Raw genomic sequence first — 15,960 nt, forward strand, 5'->3', positions numbered from 1 at the left:
TGCATGGCTGGTAAGGGAATATTGGGGTGCCTTTTATCAACCCTTAAGTCTAACTGGACTACCTTTGGGAATACTTTAGTAGTAAATACTTTACTGTCTTAAACCATGGCATGCGATTAATTTGGGGAAACAGAACATTACCTTCATGTGAGAAAACAATAATACCATGTCTTCAAACTACTTCTCAGTCAATAAACATTTCTTATGTTGAGAATAATTATGTAATGATTGATATACATATATATGTATGTATAGTTCACATTTGAGACAGTTCATTCAATAATCACTTATTTCTATACAAAATGTAGTAAGAATATTGGGAAACATTTGCCCATGAAAAATATCCACAACATGCATCTTCAATTTATAGCCTAATTTGACTTGGCAGACATTTTGCACTCAGAAGCATGGGATTGAGCCAAATCTAACCTCACCACTTTTATTTTCTCAAAACCTGGAATATTTAGTCATAGCAAACATACAAAAGGGATTTCTTTTTAATTATCTTCTTAAAACCTTTAGCATTACAAATTCATCATTCGATTGGCTATTTGCCTGGAAGTTATCACAAGTGGGAAAAACGCCAATATTTGCAAACCCCAGGGTAGTGAATCACTGCAAACAAAACTGATGACTGTATAAATAAAATGATTGTTGTCAAGTCTTTGACAAAGCCCTTAAAAGTGTGTCTCCTGATGTTTCCAAAATTTATTCTGAAATTTTAAAATGTTCTTTATAAAATGAAAATTATTATAAATTGTCCCGTTACCTGGATAAGGAAGAGAAGATAGAAAAAGGAATAGCTTTTGTAAAAGAACTTAAGGGTTAGCTATATTCATTAGTATACATGCCAGTGATCAAAGCTAAGGACTCTTGAAAGAAAGTTAGGTGCAGTCAAATGGCAAGTATTCAGTTCTATACGGAGAGTTTGGACAAGTACACATGGCACTGATTGTCTCTCCACCTGCATAGTAGAATCAATTCATGACCTTTCAGTACATCCCTCAATCCAGATGCTGATGAATCAGTAAAGTATAGCTCAAAAAAACAAAAACAAAACAGAACTAAAAACACTTGGAACACATCGAGTTACATTAACATTTAATTTGCTCTCCACCTCTACATAGATAATATATTTACTATCATATACATTTCATACATATACATCAAGTTTCATACTTATAAGCATAGGATTCCATACATATATGCACAGTATTTACATATACTTATGACATATTTAATGATGTATATAATATTCTAATGTATACATAGTATCTCATGCATATATATAATACATAGTACTCTCCATATAAATAGTATTTCATGCAGAAATACAGAATATTTCACACATATATACATTCTATGCATATATACAGATTATTTCATACACATATGCATATTTACCCATATGTTTATATACATATATATAAAACCATGTGCTTACTTGCTACAAGCTATGTAGTATCTTTTGCAACTTGCCCTTATGGGAGGACAGTCTGACAGAAAAGATCAGTGGTTAACTACAAGCACACTGGAACTCAATGGCCTGTGTTTATTTTCAGGCTCTGCCACTCAGTAGCTATGCGACTTTGGGCTATTTGCTTAAATGCTCTTTGCCTCACTGTCCTCAGCTTTAAAATATTGCCAGTCATAGGGTGGCTGTAGAAATGAATGAAGGAATGCCAGTAATACACTTAGTGTACCTTACAATTAGTGGTTCCTCAGTAAATGTTAGCTGTAGAGGTTAATTCTATTAGTGGTCTCTCAAGCAAACTACAACAAGCTACAGGCAGGGCCTTGTGATCCATCCTGTGCCATACTGAGGTGAACCACTCCACAAAGGAATGTAAGATGCTTCCCATTATTCATAATGAAGCCAATTGCATTTGATTGGCTGCTGTTTGAGATGGGAAAGGAAATTTGGGGATGAAAAGGTCAAGTCAGCATCAGTTTTGGATTGCATGATAGTCTGGTGCTATAAGTATAATGACTGATCAATGCTAATTGGCTGTCTCTGTAACTGCCCTTAAATCACTACCAGCTGCCCCTTGAAAGCTATTTTACAAGGCTCGGAAAAGAGAAGTCGTTTCTACTAATGACACTCTACAGCATCCCAAATTATATTTGACTAGCCCTATATTTTATCAATATTTCTCAGGATAAATTCCCAATTATACTCAAAAGAAGATTAAAAGAAAGATGCCTGTGATATCAATACCTATATTTATCTACATGTGTATATATTTGCATGCATTTTCATGTCTGCATCTATGTATTTATATATAACTTAATCCAGGGAACTTGAGGAGAAAAACTTCAGTGCATTCTGGTGCATTGAAATAAAAATGTGATGCTTCAATATGACTTTTTGCTTCTTCAGCTCTGCAAGCAGGAATGTTTCTAACATATAGCTTCTATAGGGTCTGGAAGAGTGGTTTGCGGCACTGGGCACATATTAGAATCACCTGGGGACCCTTAAAAATAGCACTGCTGTCCAATGTCCATACTTCCCTCCTGATCTTTAGGTGCCAGAGGACACCGGACTTCTTAAGAGGTCCCCTAGGAGTTCTAATAGGCAGCCAGTTTTGAAAGCCTCTGACCCAGGGTCAGAATCGTGCTAATAATCAGAGTCAGTTGTGGAAAACTCAATCTTTAAGTATTACCTTAATCTGAAACTCGATTATTCTTTCTACTTTGGGCAATCTTTAGTTTTCTAACCAATAAAGGATTTCGCTGTTCTTTTTATTTTCTCAAATCCGTGTCTAGACTACAAATGTGCACCAGGATTCTCTCAGTGAAATGATTTTTCAAATCTATAGACTTTATGTACTCACACATTTAGTTTCCTTGGACAAGATGGATTTTTCTATACAGACTTGTTATGTGCTCAGCCACTTTATGGAAACAATTCACTGACAGAAATTGAAGATGGCGTCACATGCATATTGAGTCGATCATTCCTAGAGTGTTAAAGTTAAAATCAGTACAAAGTAAATTGCACTCAGCCCTAGGGAAAAGTGCAAAAATATGCAATACCTCCTTAAAACTAATTTCTTTAAGTCATTGTGTGTCCCTTAGATATTCATACATACAGTTGTGTGCATGTGTGGAAGTTTGTGTGTACTTGGTTCTATTCAATTTTACACACAAATTATTTGCAACTTGTTTATACAAATGAGTCATTGTGTAGAAGCTCTTAAGTTTAATTAGATCCTATTTGTCAATTTTTGCTTTTGATGCCTTCAATCCGACATTTTTAGACACACATACACACTTGGATTTTTCAAAATACTGTAACATGACCATCTTCACAGTAATCATGAAGTGACCGGCAAAATCCTTACTTTGGATGGGAATACCAAGGCAGAGAAAGGATAGGCAGGCACACTCTCTGTGTTACCGCACAAGAGAGGGCAACATTTTTATTCTTTTGTTTTGTTTTGTTTTCTGACAGGGTCTCATTCTGTCATCCAGGATGGTGCTCCGTGATGTGATCATAGCTCATTGCAGCCTTTACTTCCCGGGCACAAGCGATTCTCCTGCTTCAGCCACCCAAGTAGCTGGGACTACAGGTGTGCACTACCATATCCAGCTAATTTTTAATTTTTGGGGGGACATGAGGTCTATGTTGCCCAGGTGGGCACCAAGTGATCCTCCTGCTGCAGCCTCCCAAAGTGCTGGGACTGCAGGTGTGAGCCACCATGCCTGGCCTCTTACTCTTTAAAAATTTTTTCTTGTATCCCCTACAGCTTTTTCTCCGTCGATGCCATGCTCTGTCAATGGCTGGTATATGTAAAAGTTGTCTCCAATTTACAACAAAGCTGCATTCTCAGGACTCATTTGTGTAAATATACCTCCCCAATGAAAACAATACTAAAAATATACCTTGGGTTTTTGGTCCCTGCCAGGACACTCCACTGGCCCTAAAATCCTGTTTACCCTGTGATGCAGCTCAAGAAGTACAAGAATGTGATGAAAGTTGGATTCTTATTGCAACTTTCAAGTCCGATCTCTGGGTCAGTAGCCCCAGCCTCTCTGATCTTTGATGAAGAATGGAGGCTGGAGACCAGTGTGAGGTGACCAGCCTGTGCAGCTGATTGGCTGGGGTGTAGCTTCAGACAATAGAGTGGATAAGAGGTCCCAGGAAATTCAGGCCTCAGGGACAGAAGAGAGTCAAGCCTGGGGCCACTAGCATGGGTGCTCAAGCTGTAGGGTGGTGGCAGCAGCCATTGAAATAAATCAAAGTATTTCACCCCCAAATAAGCCTGCTTTGACATATTTAGAGATGGCTGTTCAGAGGGCCTATAAATACCAGCCCTACAAAGCTGTCTTTTGTGGGGGAGATTTGCATCTGTAGATGTAGAGAAAATCTGCATTGATGCAGCCAAGTTTTCTCTGACACCCACTCCCTGTCCCCAGTGTCTGGATCTAGGAAAAATTTACTGAAATCCTGACACCTTTAAGGTCTGAAAGAAACAGTCACCATCTAGTCTCTCTAAAGGCTGCTAACTGAGAGGTTTCATCTGCATAACAAGACCACCTTTGCTAATCAGGACTTCTCTCCCTCCCTTAAATTGTGTTGCCAGGATCCCCCACCCATTCTTTCTGTAACCTCAAGATGGCAAAAAAGCATCAAGCAATCCTCCACAGATAACCTTGATAGGCTGCTTCCATATCTCTACCATTGTGAATAGTGCTGTGATAAACATATAAGTATCTTTTTCATATAATGATTACTTTTTCTCTGGGTATAGTGGGACTGCTTGGTCAAATGATAGTTCTATTTTTAGTTCTTTGAGCAATCTCCATACTGTTTTCCATAGAGGTTGTGTTAATTTACATTATCATCAACAGCATATAAGTGGTCCCTATATACACAATGGAATACTATTCAGCCACAAACAAGAATGCAATCATGTCTTTTGCAGCAACATAGATGGAATGAAAGCCATTATCTTAAGTGAAATCATGCAGACACGGAAAGACAAATGCCACATCTTCTCATTTATAAGTGGGAAATAAATAATGTATACCCATGAACATAGAATGTAGAATAATTAACGGTGAATACTTGAAAGGCTGGGAGGGTCAGAGGGTGGGAGAATGGGAGGAAAGAGAAATTACTTAATGGGTACAATATATATTATTTGGGTGATGAATACCCTAAAAGCCTTTATTTCTTATGATTTTTTTTTTTTAGGCATTTGTTTCCAATTCATCAGCAGGTATGGGTCAATTGCATGTCAAAGTGGGGATGTACAAGCCTCTCAAAACTCTTCTTAGATATTGGAGATTTAAAGGCTTCCATAGTACGAAGTATTGAAAAACAGATATGAGTGAATGCTTATTGGCACTGCACATATCTACAATTTTAAGAATAAATATTGGTGGCAAAAATAACAGCCTAAAATTGCATATCCTTGACTTAAAATACCACTAAAACCATCAGGAGTTACAACTGTAAACATGATGATAGAAATCCAAAGTGTTGATTGTCAAATTCCAAGATACTTTCATTAGGATTAAGTGCTGTCTTGTTAACATTTACCAGACCTTGCATTCCATTAACACCGACATGGAAAGAGGCTTTTTGAATCTCCTTGGCAGCAGAAGCTGTCAATTTTTCTTTTTAAATGCAGGAACGTTTCTTTTCTTTTCTTCTAATTTTTGGAGACAGGGTCTTGCTATGTTGCCCAGGCTGGTCTCAAACATTCAGAACTGAAGTGATCCTTCAAATTCAGCCTCCTGAGTAGCAGAGACTACAGGTGCATTCCACTGTGCCCAGCAAAAATGTTTATTTAAGAAATAAATGAGTTGACTACTTGGTCTGGTTTAAGGATACTTTATTATTGAATCAGTATGTACAAACTCTAACATGAAAATAATGAGTCACAGAATATCAAGACTATTTACAATACTTTTTTGTTTTTTACAAAACATTTTTTACAAGATTACTTCTCTCTAAATAACATGACAGACATACACAAAAATCCAACTTTTTTATTACATACATAAATAAATATTGACTTTAAATGACCACTGTAAGGACATGAATTCTACAGACCGTTTTAATGAGAAGGTAGCAGTTTTGTTATCTGCACACTACAATATAATTAAGTAAAGGGGAAAATAACTTTATATAGACCTCTGTTAATCACTCTGTAAATCATATAACTCACTAAAATATTCAGTAGAGGTAAGACAGTCATGAGAATTCTCTCCGTACCTGATACCGAGTCTGGCCATGCAAAACCATAGTAAGAGTCAACATCTTTATAGATCTGTTTATATCTTATAATAAACTTTAAAGTACATGCAACAGATATTTAGCTATTGTGTTCTGCTTATAATGAGAAAGTTTATATAATAAGTTTTAGAGTTATTTGCAAACATAGAAATGAGTAAACTTGAAAAACCACGGCATAAGAAAGGGCATTAAATAAATAAGTCAATATCACACATGACATTTATGGATACATAGGGCAAAATTAGTATTTGTACTTGTATATTACAGACACAAGTCACAATTCCGTCTTTTAATCAATTTGTTTAGTGGACATAAAAGACACAATTTAGGCCTTTGAAGTCAACCATAATAACGTCTTAGCTGTCCCTTAGTTTTTGGGACTTGCTCTAGAAATTTACTGGGTTTCCTATAAAGGCCAAATTCTCATCTACTGAGTAAAGATTATTCTCTAGCAATGGTTCTCAACCAGAGGTACCGACCCTCAGGGGGCAGTTGGCAATATCTGGAGACATATTTGGTTGCCTCAACTTGGGGGAGGGTGCAACTGGCATCTGGTGAGGAAAAACTGTGGATGCTACTAAAAACCTACAGTGCACAGAACAACTCCTCACAACAGAGAACTATCCAGCCCCAAAGTCAATAGTGTTGAGGTTGAGATGAACCTCTGTATACAGCCAGATACGTATCTAAGGTTTTCAGGACATAGATATATTTCTAATCTTTGAACTTCGTTTAATACACATTACAAAAAATTACCTGCCAAAAACTTTATCTTGTCTACCATGTCATATTAAAATAGTGAACGATGGAAAGGAGCACACATTGGTTTGCAAACATAATTCTATGGCAATCCAGGTAGAAAAACAGGGAAACACAGATAAATCATCATTAAGGAGCAAATGTTGTAAATATAAATAATGCATGTAACTGCAATGTATATTAAATTAGCCACCTGTACTTGATAACAATATTTTTGATGAGCTCAATTTTTTAAACAGTCAGTAGCATTACTGGATATATTTTTCTTACATTAGAGAAATGCATCTAATTTCAATAAAACATATTACAGAATTAGGCACCAAAACTATGTTTGTTTAAAAACATAGATTTTATCCTTTATTACAGCAATCGCATTTTTAAAATTCAAAAAATGGCAACTATATTTTTGATCATTTGAATAATATTGGAGCTTATTAAAATTCACAAGAGAAACACTTATTACCCCATTAATAGGGTTTTTCTTCTAATAACACCAATAAAATTTAAATTATTTATTTATAGCAAAATTAGAAGCCCATAAGAGCTGGTTTAGATTTTTTAAGGGAGATGTAAGCTTCAGAATCACTATATGAACTAAAAATATCTATCCAATCTCTATTACCCAGACAAAAGAAGCATGATTAAATTTTATAAGATTAAATTTATGTAATAATTTAATAATATTTTGTAGCTATGTATAGACTCCCAGCATTTTTAACTATACAATAGTACAAAAATTTGCTGGCATCAATATTTGGATTTGTTCATGACAAATTCATGTAAAAGATAAACAGATAGCCAATAATGAAAAATTTTAATTTTTGAAATTTTAAGAACTTGAAATTCAGATGCTGGTAATGGCAGTAGAATAAAGCATAGTTTTAAAGAAGATATCTATGGTATCAGTTTATTCAAACTTAGGGATGTTTTTAAATGAAGACTGTTTTCCATTTTCACCATTCAAAAATTATTAGAACCAAGTAATTTCACAACTCAGTGTGATAAATCCATCCCAGCTGTGACAGTAGCTGCAGACAACCATTCAGAACCTACATGAACTTTCATTCTGAGGTGTCCAATTTAAGTAACTTGTACAAGGCTGCAAAACATTCCTGCAATATCCACTTTTCATACAGTTTAACACACAGGAAACTGGTTTCAATATTTACTATTGGGTATCCATGTTTATAAATGTGTTTCCTAAATACATGCATCCACATCATAAAAGTACTTTCTCTGCATTTTAATTTACATTTGCCTTTAGACACTGCAGTGAAGCCCCGTGGAGTCAATGACTTCTGAGTTATCCACTCTTCCCAGGAATGTTCAGGCATATGCATGAATTCAGGAAACAGTAAAACAACAAGAAGCAAGTACGATTGTCAAAATCTCAGGATACGTTTTCTGATTTTCTGTTTTACTTAGGTAGGTAATGACATGAGTTTACAGTGTTTAATTTTGACAAATCACTGTTTTCTCAGAATCAGCATTGATGGGGAAAACATATGATCCTCATGACCCTTAAAAGAGCTATATCTTTACTCACCATTGGTGAGCTATGAAAATGGTTTCTTCAGGGATTCATGCTCAAGGTATATTCATGTATATACATGTGTCTGTGTGTACATAGACACACATATCTATGCACATTTCAAACCATGTATGTGAGTTTTTTCAAGAAAAAAAAACAGTATTAACATCTCTGTATGTTAGGTTGTTACAATACACACTGCAACACTCTATACTAATAACATGTTTTGACTTAAGTTCATGCTACAAGGGAGTAATTTGTAGCATAAAATTTTCCAAAAGGTAAGATATAATAGATTTGAACACATACAGATGAATTAAATGCAAGTAACTGTCCTTCTCTATCAATCAAAGCACTTTTTTATAACATTACCAATACAATTCTAGCATACAAGAGCTTGTTTTAAGAAAAGACAAATCTCTGCAAAGATCTAAACATGCTCAATAGTTGGGATTTTTTTCATTTGAAGCAAGAAGTTTTGTGAATTTTCAGATGGTGAAACAAAAGTGCACCAACAGCTATTATCTGTATAGAGGAAAATAAGGGAAAATATAAATAAGATAACATATCAGGAAAATCTCTCACATAATAGGATCAAATATTAGAAAGCAACCCCAGGAAATAATTTTCATTTCTCCAAGGTAAAAATCTGGTTAGCAGCTCATTACATTGAGTTTCTCTGTTTTGGATGCCTTTTTTAAATCATAATTTATAGAGGGAACTTTCATTTACCTTTGTATACAAAGCAGCATAAGGTACTTAAAGTAGGAGCATTTTTAGATTTAAATTCACTGGTATATTTTAGATTACATATTTTCATTTACAAATCACCTAGGATAAAAATGATCTTATGAAAGATTCAAATAAACAAAGCTATATAATCTGATTTTTCATATCAAATCAATAATTTAGTCAAAAGTATATTTTATTGATTAGATTTATGCTTAGTGTTATGTGTGAAATGTGCATTTGTTACTCTACATTTTTGTGGGGAGTTTGGTGCTCCAAATTCAGGGAAAACTGATTTCTGCTGTAGTTCAATAGAAATGAGCGACACCATACATGAAAACAGAATTTAAACAGGCCTATTCTTAATTTTCTCCATTCTTATAGGGAGCTGGTATCTGTATTTATCAGTCTACTGTTTCTCACTTGTCTCCAGATGCATCCATGATTGACAGAAGTTCTTCCTGCACTAAAGTCACATAGGAGAGTTGGGGCCTCTGAGCAGTTCCCATTGCCTCTGGAAGTATGCATTTCTCGTGGCCAAAGTTCAACAAGCTTACACATCTGAGCAATTTTTTAAAATCTTCTTGAATAGTTTAGTATCTTTCTGGAGAAGGCTTGTAATGATGTGGATGATGATGCTTAAGATGAGATCCTAAAAAGTGACAAAATATATCAGTCACATCCCTATATACATATCAAATAAATGATTGAATTACTTTTATTCGTAGAAAAAACACAAGACCCAGGCAAATGTTCCTTCCTATGACCCCGTCTTTCCCATTCTGAATCTGAATGTACAAACATTCTTTCTCTCCTTTCCCTGTTTTTCTCTTTCTCCTTGATGCCTTCCCAAACCATAAGATAACAAGAAAAAGAAAACCAGTTCCTTTCCTTAAGCTCACAATTATTCAGTCAAACCATAATGCTTTCTTATTTGCTCAAAGAAGTTTTAAAAACTATCAACAACTTTTGTTAAATGGAATTTCTATAAAGGAATATCAGAAGAGCATTTTATCTGACAAAAATTTTAGAGGCTATCAAGCTCTCCCATTGTGATAGTTTTTGTTTTCCTTTCTCTCTCTCTCTCTCTCTCTCTCTCTCTTTCTCTCTTTGTTTTTTTTGAGATGGGGTTTCTCTATGTTGGTCATGCTGGTCTTAAACTCCCGACCTCAGGTGATCCGCCTGCCTTGGCCTCCCAAAGTGCCGGAATTACAGGCGTGAGCCACCGAGCCCGGCCTAGTTATTGTTTTTCTTCAAATTATAAGTATACCAAGTTATTATGACAAATTTAATCTATCATTTTAAATAATCAGAGTTAAAACTATGACTAATTCTCAATGTTGTATCCACTCGCTAATCATTAGATACTGGTTTTTACATTTAAGCTAGAAAATAAAGTAAATGAAGTACATAATTTAAAAATCAGCAAGAGGCTGTTTTGAAAATCTAGGTGACAATTTTCTTTTTAAATTTGACTTGATTTAGCAATAAATGAAGTAGGTGGACTTTGGTCATATCATGAAGAAAATTCATGACATATATTACAGTAATTAATATCTATGTGACAAGAAAATAAGTTCCTTAGCAAAACATTATTTCCTATATTTTGATATATGAAAATCTTGATTTAAAAATATTTCAGATTGATATGAGACTATAGATTTTTTCCCATATGCATTTATGGTTTAAAAGACAAGGAAAAAAGCATGCATGATATAGGGAAAAATGCAAGGAAGGAAAGAAAAGGAAGGATGGAGGAAAAGAGAAAAGAAGAGAGGGAAAGGAGGAGGGAGGGAGAGAGGGAGGGAGAAAGGAAAAAAGGCGGGAGCAAAGAAAGGGAGTAAAGGGGCGAATAGGAAGGGAGGGAGAAAAAGAGCAATTAAGCATCAACTAGGCAATTTATGCTACAGGTGCCTGGAATAGAATCCAGTAAGTCGGTACAAACAGGGAGAAAGAATTTCAGATGACCACAATTTCCCTATCTCATAGAAACCTGTAATAGTGTTATTTATTTGTTTTCATTTTCCAGTGAGACTTTTTTTCTGTGTCCACAAGACCTGGCAGGACATCTTAATGCCCTGGCACCCCACTCACTGTGCGCTGAAGAGGGTGGAAGCTCCGGCGTCCGGAACGTCTTGATGGTGGCTGGCCCCTCCCCTCCAGAGGTCAGCACTTGCACTTCCAGTCGGTAAAGAGTGGACTGCCTCAGGTTGGGCACTGTTAGGACATGGTGATCCTAAGTGGGCAATGTGAAAGAGGATGCTCACCAACAGCCTTTCAGAGACAATGCACAGTGCGCAGATAGGCTAGGACAGTTCTTCCCCTGCTCGAGAATATTATACACAGGCAAGTTTGGCTGCTTTGTAAAGGCAAAGACTATTTTTCCTAATTTATGGGGGTTCCCTGCCATATGATTTCTTAGAACTTCACTCAAGTCTTGGCAGCCTAAGGCGCTTGGCAGAGTTAAAATGTGCCAAGATGCCAGTTCTCAGGGCTCACTCCTGGGATTTTATTTATTTATTTATTTCTTAACATAAGATTTTCCCATGGTTTAAAGTCTTCAGCTGCACATCTTGTGATGTGAATTCTTGATAATCCAAATTTCAGTGAATGAGCCAATTGTTTTTCTTAAAACACAATATCTGTCAATGCCCATAAGTTAAAATACTTATTTTTATGCCAATACATTCTTCTCAAAACTCTATAAAACCTAGTACATTTAGAATAACTACTCTCTAATTCCATGGAATTTTTCCTTCTGAGATTTAAGTTGTGTTTCTTTTTATTTTTCTTCCCTTTTTGAATTTTTAAATGGTGGTTGGCTATTCTAAGGGCATTTTCAGAGAGTTGGTAAAATCCCACACATGATTTTTTTTTTTTTTTAAGCCAAGGAATTAAGTTGCCTGGAAGACAGGCCAACTCATTACGGGCTTGAGCCAAATTTGAAGGTGGGGGGAAGAAAGACAAACAAGTTTATTTTAGCTATACCTGCCCCCCTCCCCCACCCAATCCAACACTTCAAACAGGGCATGTCCACTTGAACCAGAGAGACATGAGGTTAACAAAGACAAGAAAGTGGCGCAATCACATAGATACAAGATAGGGTAAGGTCTTTTCATGAGTTGGCTCTAGCCATCAAACGTTGGACGGCAGCTTATACTACTTCTTAGCTATGCACAGATATATTTGTGATGTGTTAACGCTTGCAAAAGATATACTCAGAAGAAGAAAATGCAGAAATAAGACTCAATAGTACAGCACAGAGAATGACAGAGGTAGCCATCTCTGAAGGTCATTAAAAAAGAGCAGTAGATACCAATGAGAAGGACATAGTATAAGAGGGGGCACCTACGGAAGGCAGGATCTGGGACTGTGAAATAATGCTGTTGGGTAGGCTGTTCTGTCTGCTTTCCGTAGTGACCTCAGCCCAAGTCACTTGAAACCCAGTTATGGGCTGATAGAGATTGGCCTTGGCCATCTTCCAAGAAAAATGGCCGGTGATGTTCACATCCTGGACGATGAATGAAGCAGAAAGGTTCTCAGGCTTAGCTAGCACCTTAGAAAGAACATGACCTGCAGCAATGCAAGAAGGAAAACCAGGATTAGGCTACTGGAGAAGGTGTGACCATGGGATCCATTGTATATGCATCGTAGGAACGTTCAGCAGCCAGTCTATGGGATGATATTAATAGAAGCAATCTGACCTTGTTCTTCAAACATGAGTTCAGGCAATCACCCCTTTGACATATAGGGACAGGTTGAGTAGGAATCTCATCACTACAACTTTGTGCTAAATGTTTCTTCCAGTCCTTCGAGGATCCTTTCTTAGAATGCTCTTTTGAAGATGGAAGCAGGAGAGCAATTAAGACCCTGGCAAGACTTAACTATTTCTTAAAGAATAGCGATAACTGCAGTGAGAAGGTAAATATTAAAGTTGTTAGAAGAGTTATTAAATCCAGGGCTTTTTTTTTTCTTTCATTTTTTTAGAGGTGGGATTGCACTATGCTGCCCACGCTGGTCGGAACTCAAGGGCTCAAGTGATTCTCCCATCTCAGCCTCCCAAAGTACTGGGATTTCAGGCATGAGCTGCCATGTCTGGCCAAATCCAGGACATTTAAATAGAGTTTTTCCCACTGCAAGACAGGCGCTTTGGCAAGGAGGGGGATGGAAGGCACAGATGTCAGGTGTGCTGGGTTGGCACGGAAAGTGTGTGAATATAATCCACACAGCAAAGGGATGGGATAAAAATGAAATAATTATATCAAACTTTGCCAAAACACAAGTGGCATCTGAATGTTTCCCTTCATTTCCAAAGGGATAATGTTACTATCAAAGGACATCTTTCCAAAGCTGTTAGGCTTATAAAACAACACATTCATTCCTACATATCTTCCTTCCACATTGGGCCATCATAACACAACTTAGAAAGAGGGACACTTTTGGTTTTTATGGTCTTGTGAAATGCAGTTTGGCAATGTTTGGAAAGTGCTGTTGACACCTTAGATCTAGATGTGGGGAAGTCCTTCAGGTGAAAACGTACCTGCTTCTCCAGGGCAGCCCTCGGGCTTATGGCTCTTCCCCTTAAGAGCAGAGCATGGTGGAGTAGTGAAGAAAATGGTTTCTGCCTTGGAGTGACCTTTTGGCCGTATTGGTTGGACAGTCACTTTATACTTGCAGGAAAATGACAGATCTTGAAGAATTATATAATTTTCCTAGAGCAAGAGAAAGAGAATATGCTAGCAATAAATCTCATTAGGGATTAAAAAACACTGGCAAGAATTGAAATCATATTCTATCCAACAAGGATGTTTTCCCATATAGTGTGTGTAATATGGCTTTTATAAAAAGTACAAAGGAGACACTGTACATTTTGATTAATGACAATTGTGAAACACTCCCATGGCCATGGGATATACCCTCTAAAATTAAGCAGTATCATAATAATTCCTCATCAAAGCAGGCTACTTCTCAGGTCACAACCAGCATTTTTGAGTTGGGGGCAATGCAGGTAGTGGTGTAAAGCTATAAATACAACTCCAACTGTTTTCTGTTAAAAAAAAATAAGTTAGACCTTTCTGAGACATAGAATTCATTTAAATGTAAGTTTTTCTGTAAAAAATGATGATTTTTTTTTAGCAATGTAATTTTTCCCTGTTTTGGAGTGCTGTTACTGTTTTCTGCCATAATGTTGTGATTAAATATAAATAAAAGAAAAAAGCTAAATGGTAAGGAGTCAGAGTCTAGGAATATAAGTTGATGATAACGTCAAAAGATGACATTTCCTGTGATAACAGGTGTGTTGCTCTGTTTGTTTTATATTTGGCTAAGTTACGCTTATCCATTCTATTTTGTATTTATCAATTCTTAATGTATATGTATAAAAGGTGCAGATGGATTGCTGGGCATGGTGACTTGTGCCATAGTCCTAGCTACTCAAGAGGCTGAGATGGGAGGATTGCTTGAACTCAGGAGTTTGTGACCAGCCTGGGCATCGTAGTGAGACTGCATGGTTTTTATGTGATTTAAAATTATTTTAAGAGAGAGAAAAAAAGGTACAGATGGAATATCTCTAGTACTCATTGAATTACGGGTACGGGGTCTTGCTAGAAAGCAGTGTGCTGATGGGGAAAACATAAGACAAGAATTAAAATAAAAACAGGCATGAGTGATTTACTTGAATGAGGAGTGGAAGTGGCTGCAGGTGACATAGCACTGAATGTGCAAAAAAACCAGGGAGTGACCTCCAGGGGTGCTGACCCTTCATCCAGATGGTGACAGGAGATGGGGTACATCCGACTATGCAGCCAGTGAGCACAGTGAGCAGGAAAACAAGCCAATCTGGACAACGCAAGCCCAACCCAAGGCCGCCATGTCTCTTTGGGAGTCTGAATTGCTTTTCTTTGGGAATAAATCTGCACTTTATGTGGGACTGTACTGGAATCCAAGGTTAGCTATTAAGGATCCTGTTTCACAGATATTTCAAGATTGCTTTCATGTAGCATAGGAGGCAGACGTCTGCAGCAGTAAGTGAATTAGCAGATGCTCCATTGTAGCATAAAAACAAATTATAATAATTGGGTCTAAAGGTTTAAAAATAAATAAAGACAAGTTCTAAGCTCCTAGAAGGATAATTTTTCAGGATTTTGATTTTCGTTTCTACCGGATACATTACATCTGTTTAGCAAATAGTTGTTACCACTTTCAGAGTTCCTAAAGATGTTAAGAGTAAGATTGCGAAATTACACTGACATAAGCCCAGTTCTGCAAGGTTCTGAGACAGGCACATATAAGTAAAACAAATAAAAACCTCACCCCTCTGCCCACAAAATATTAATAAATTCCACTTCTGTTTATTTCCTTCTCTGCTTTTCAAATAGATTTCCCTATTTAGAATGTCTGTTTAATATTTTTTACTGAAGGTCACAAACATTGGAGCTAATTTAAGGATAAATAAAAGGAGAAACTTTGGTGAACATGAGACAAATCAAATCCAATAACAAAGAAAAAGAAGCTGTGTATTTCTGAAAATCCAGTGACTTGTTTTATCTTACTCTCTTAAAATTATGCCAGCAGGTATGGCTCTTAAAATATTGTACTTGCTTCTTTAGAAAATGTTCAAAAGAAAAATGTTCTAGTTACATATCACAAATCAAAACATTGCACATTTGGGGTCACGTTTTTGGATTTTGTAAAC

General features: G+C 36.5%; 1 protein-coding gene across 1 annotated transcript in view; it reads right to left on the minus strand.

Moving 5' to 3' along the window:
• Nucleotides 1-5,826: 5,826 nt before the first annotated feature.
• Nucleotides 5,827-15,960, minus strand: part of ANOS1 (anosmin 1) — a 192,645-nt gene continuing 182,511 nt past the window's right edge. The window contains exons 11-14 of the mRNA XM_032285867.1: nucleotides 13,807-13,978; nucleotides 12,619-12,839; nucleotides 11,361-11,502; nucleotides 5,827-9,918 (exon numbers count right to left, since the gene is read on the minus strand). Of these exons, the coding sequence (XP_032141758.1) occupies nucleotides 9,860-9,918; nucleotides 11,361-11,502; nucleotides 12,619-12,839; nucleotides 13,807-13,978 (594 nt within the window). The 3' untranslated portion in view covers nucleotides 5,827-9,859. The remainder of the gene's footprint in view (nucleotides 9,919-11,360; nucleotides 11,503-12,618; nucleotides 12,840-13,806; nucleotides 13,979-15,960) is intronic.

This window comes from Sapajus apella, unplaced genomic scaffold (genome assembly GCF_009761245.1).
Source record: "Sapajus apella isolate SASKATOON/1434 unplaced genomic scaffold, GSC_monkey_1.0 scaffold17, whole genome shotgun sequence".
Lineage (NCBI taxonomy): Eukaryota > Metazoa > Chordata > Mammalia > Primates > Cebidae > Sapajus > Sapajus apella.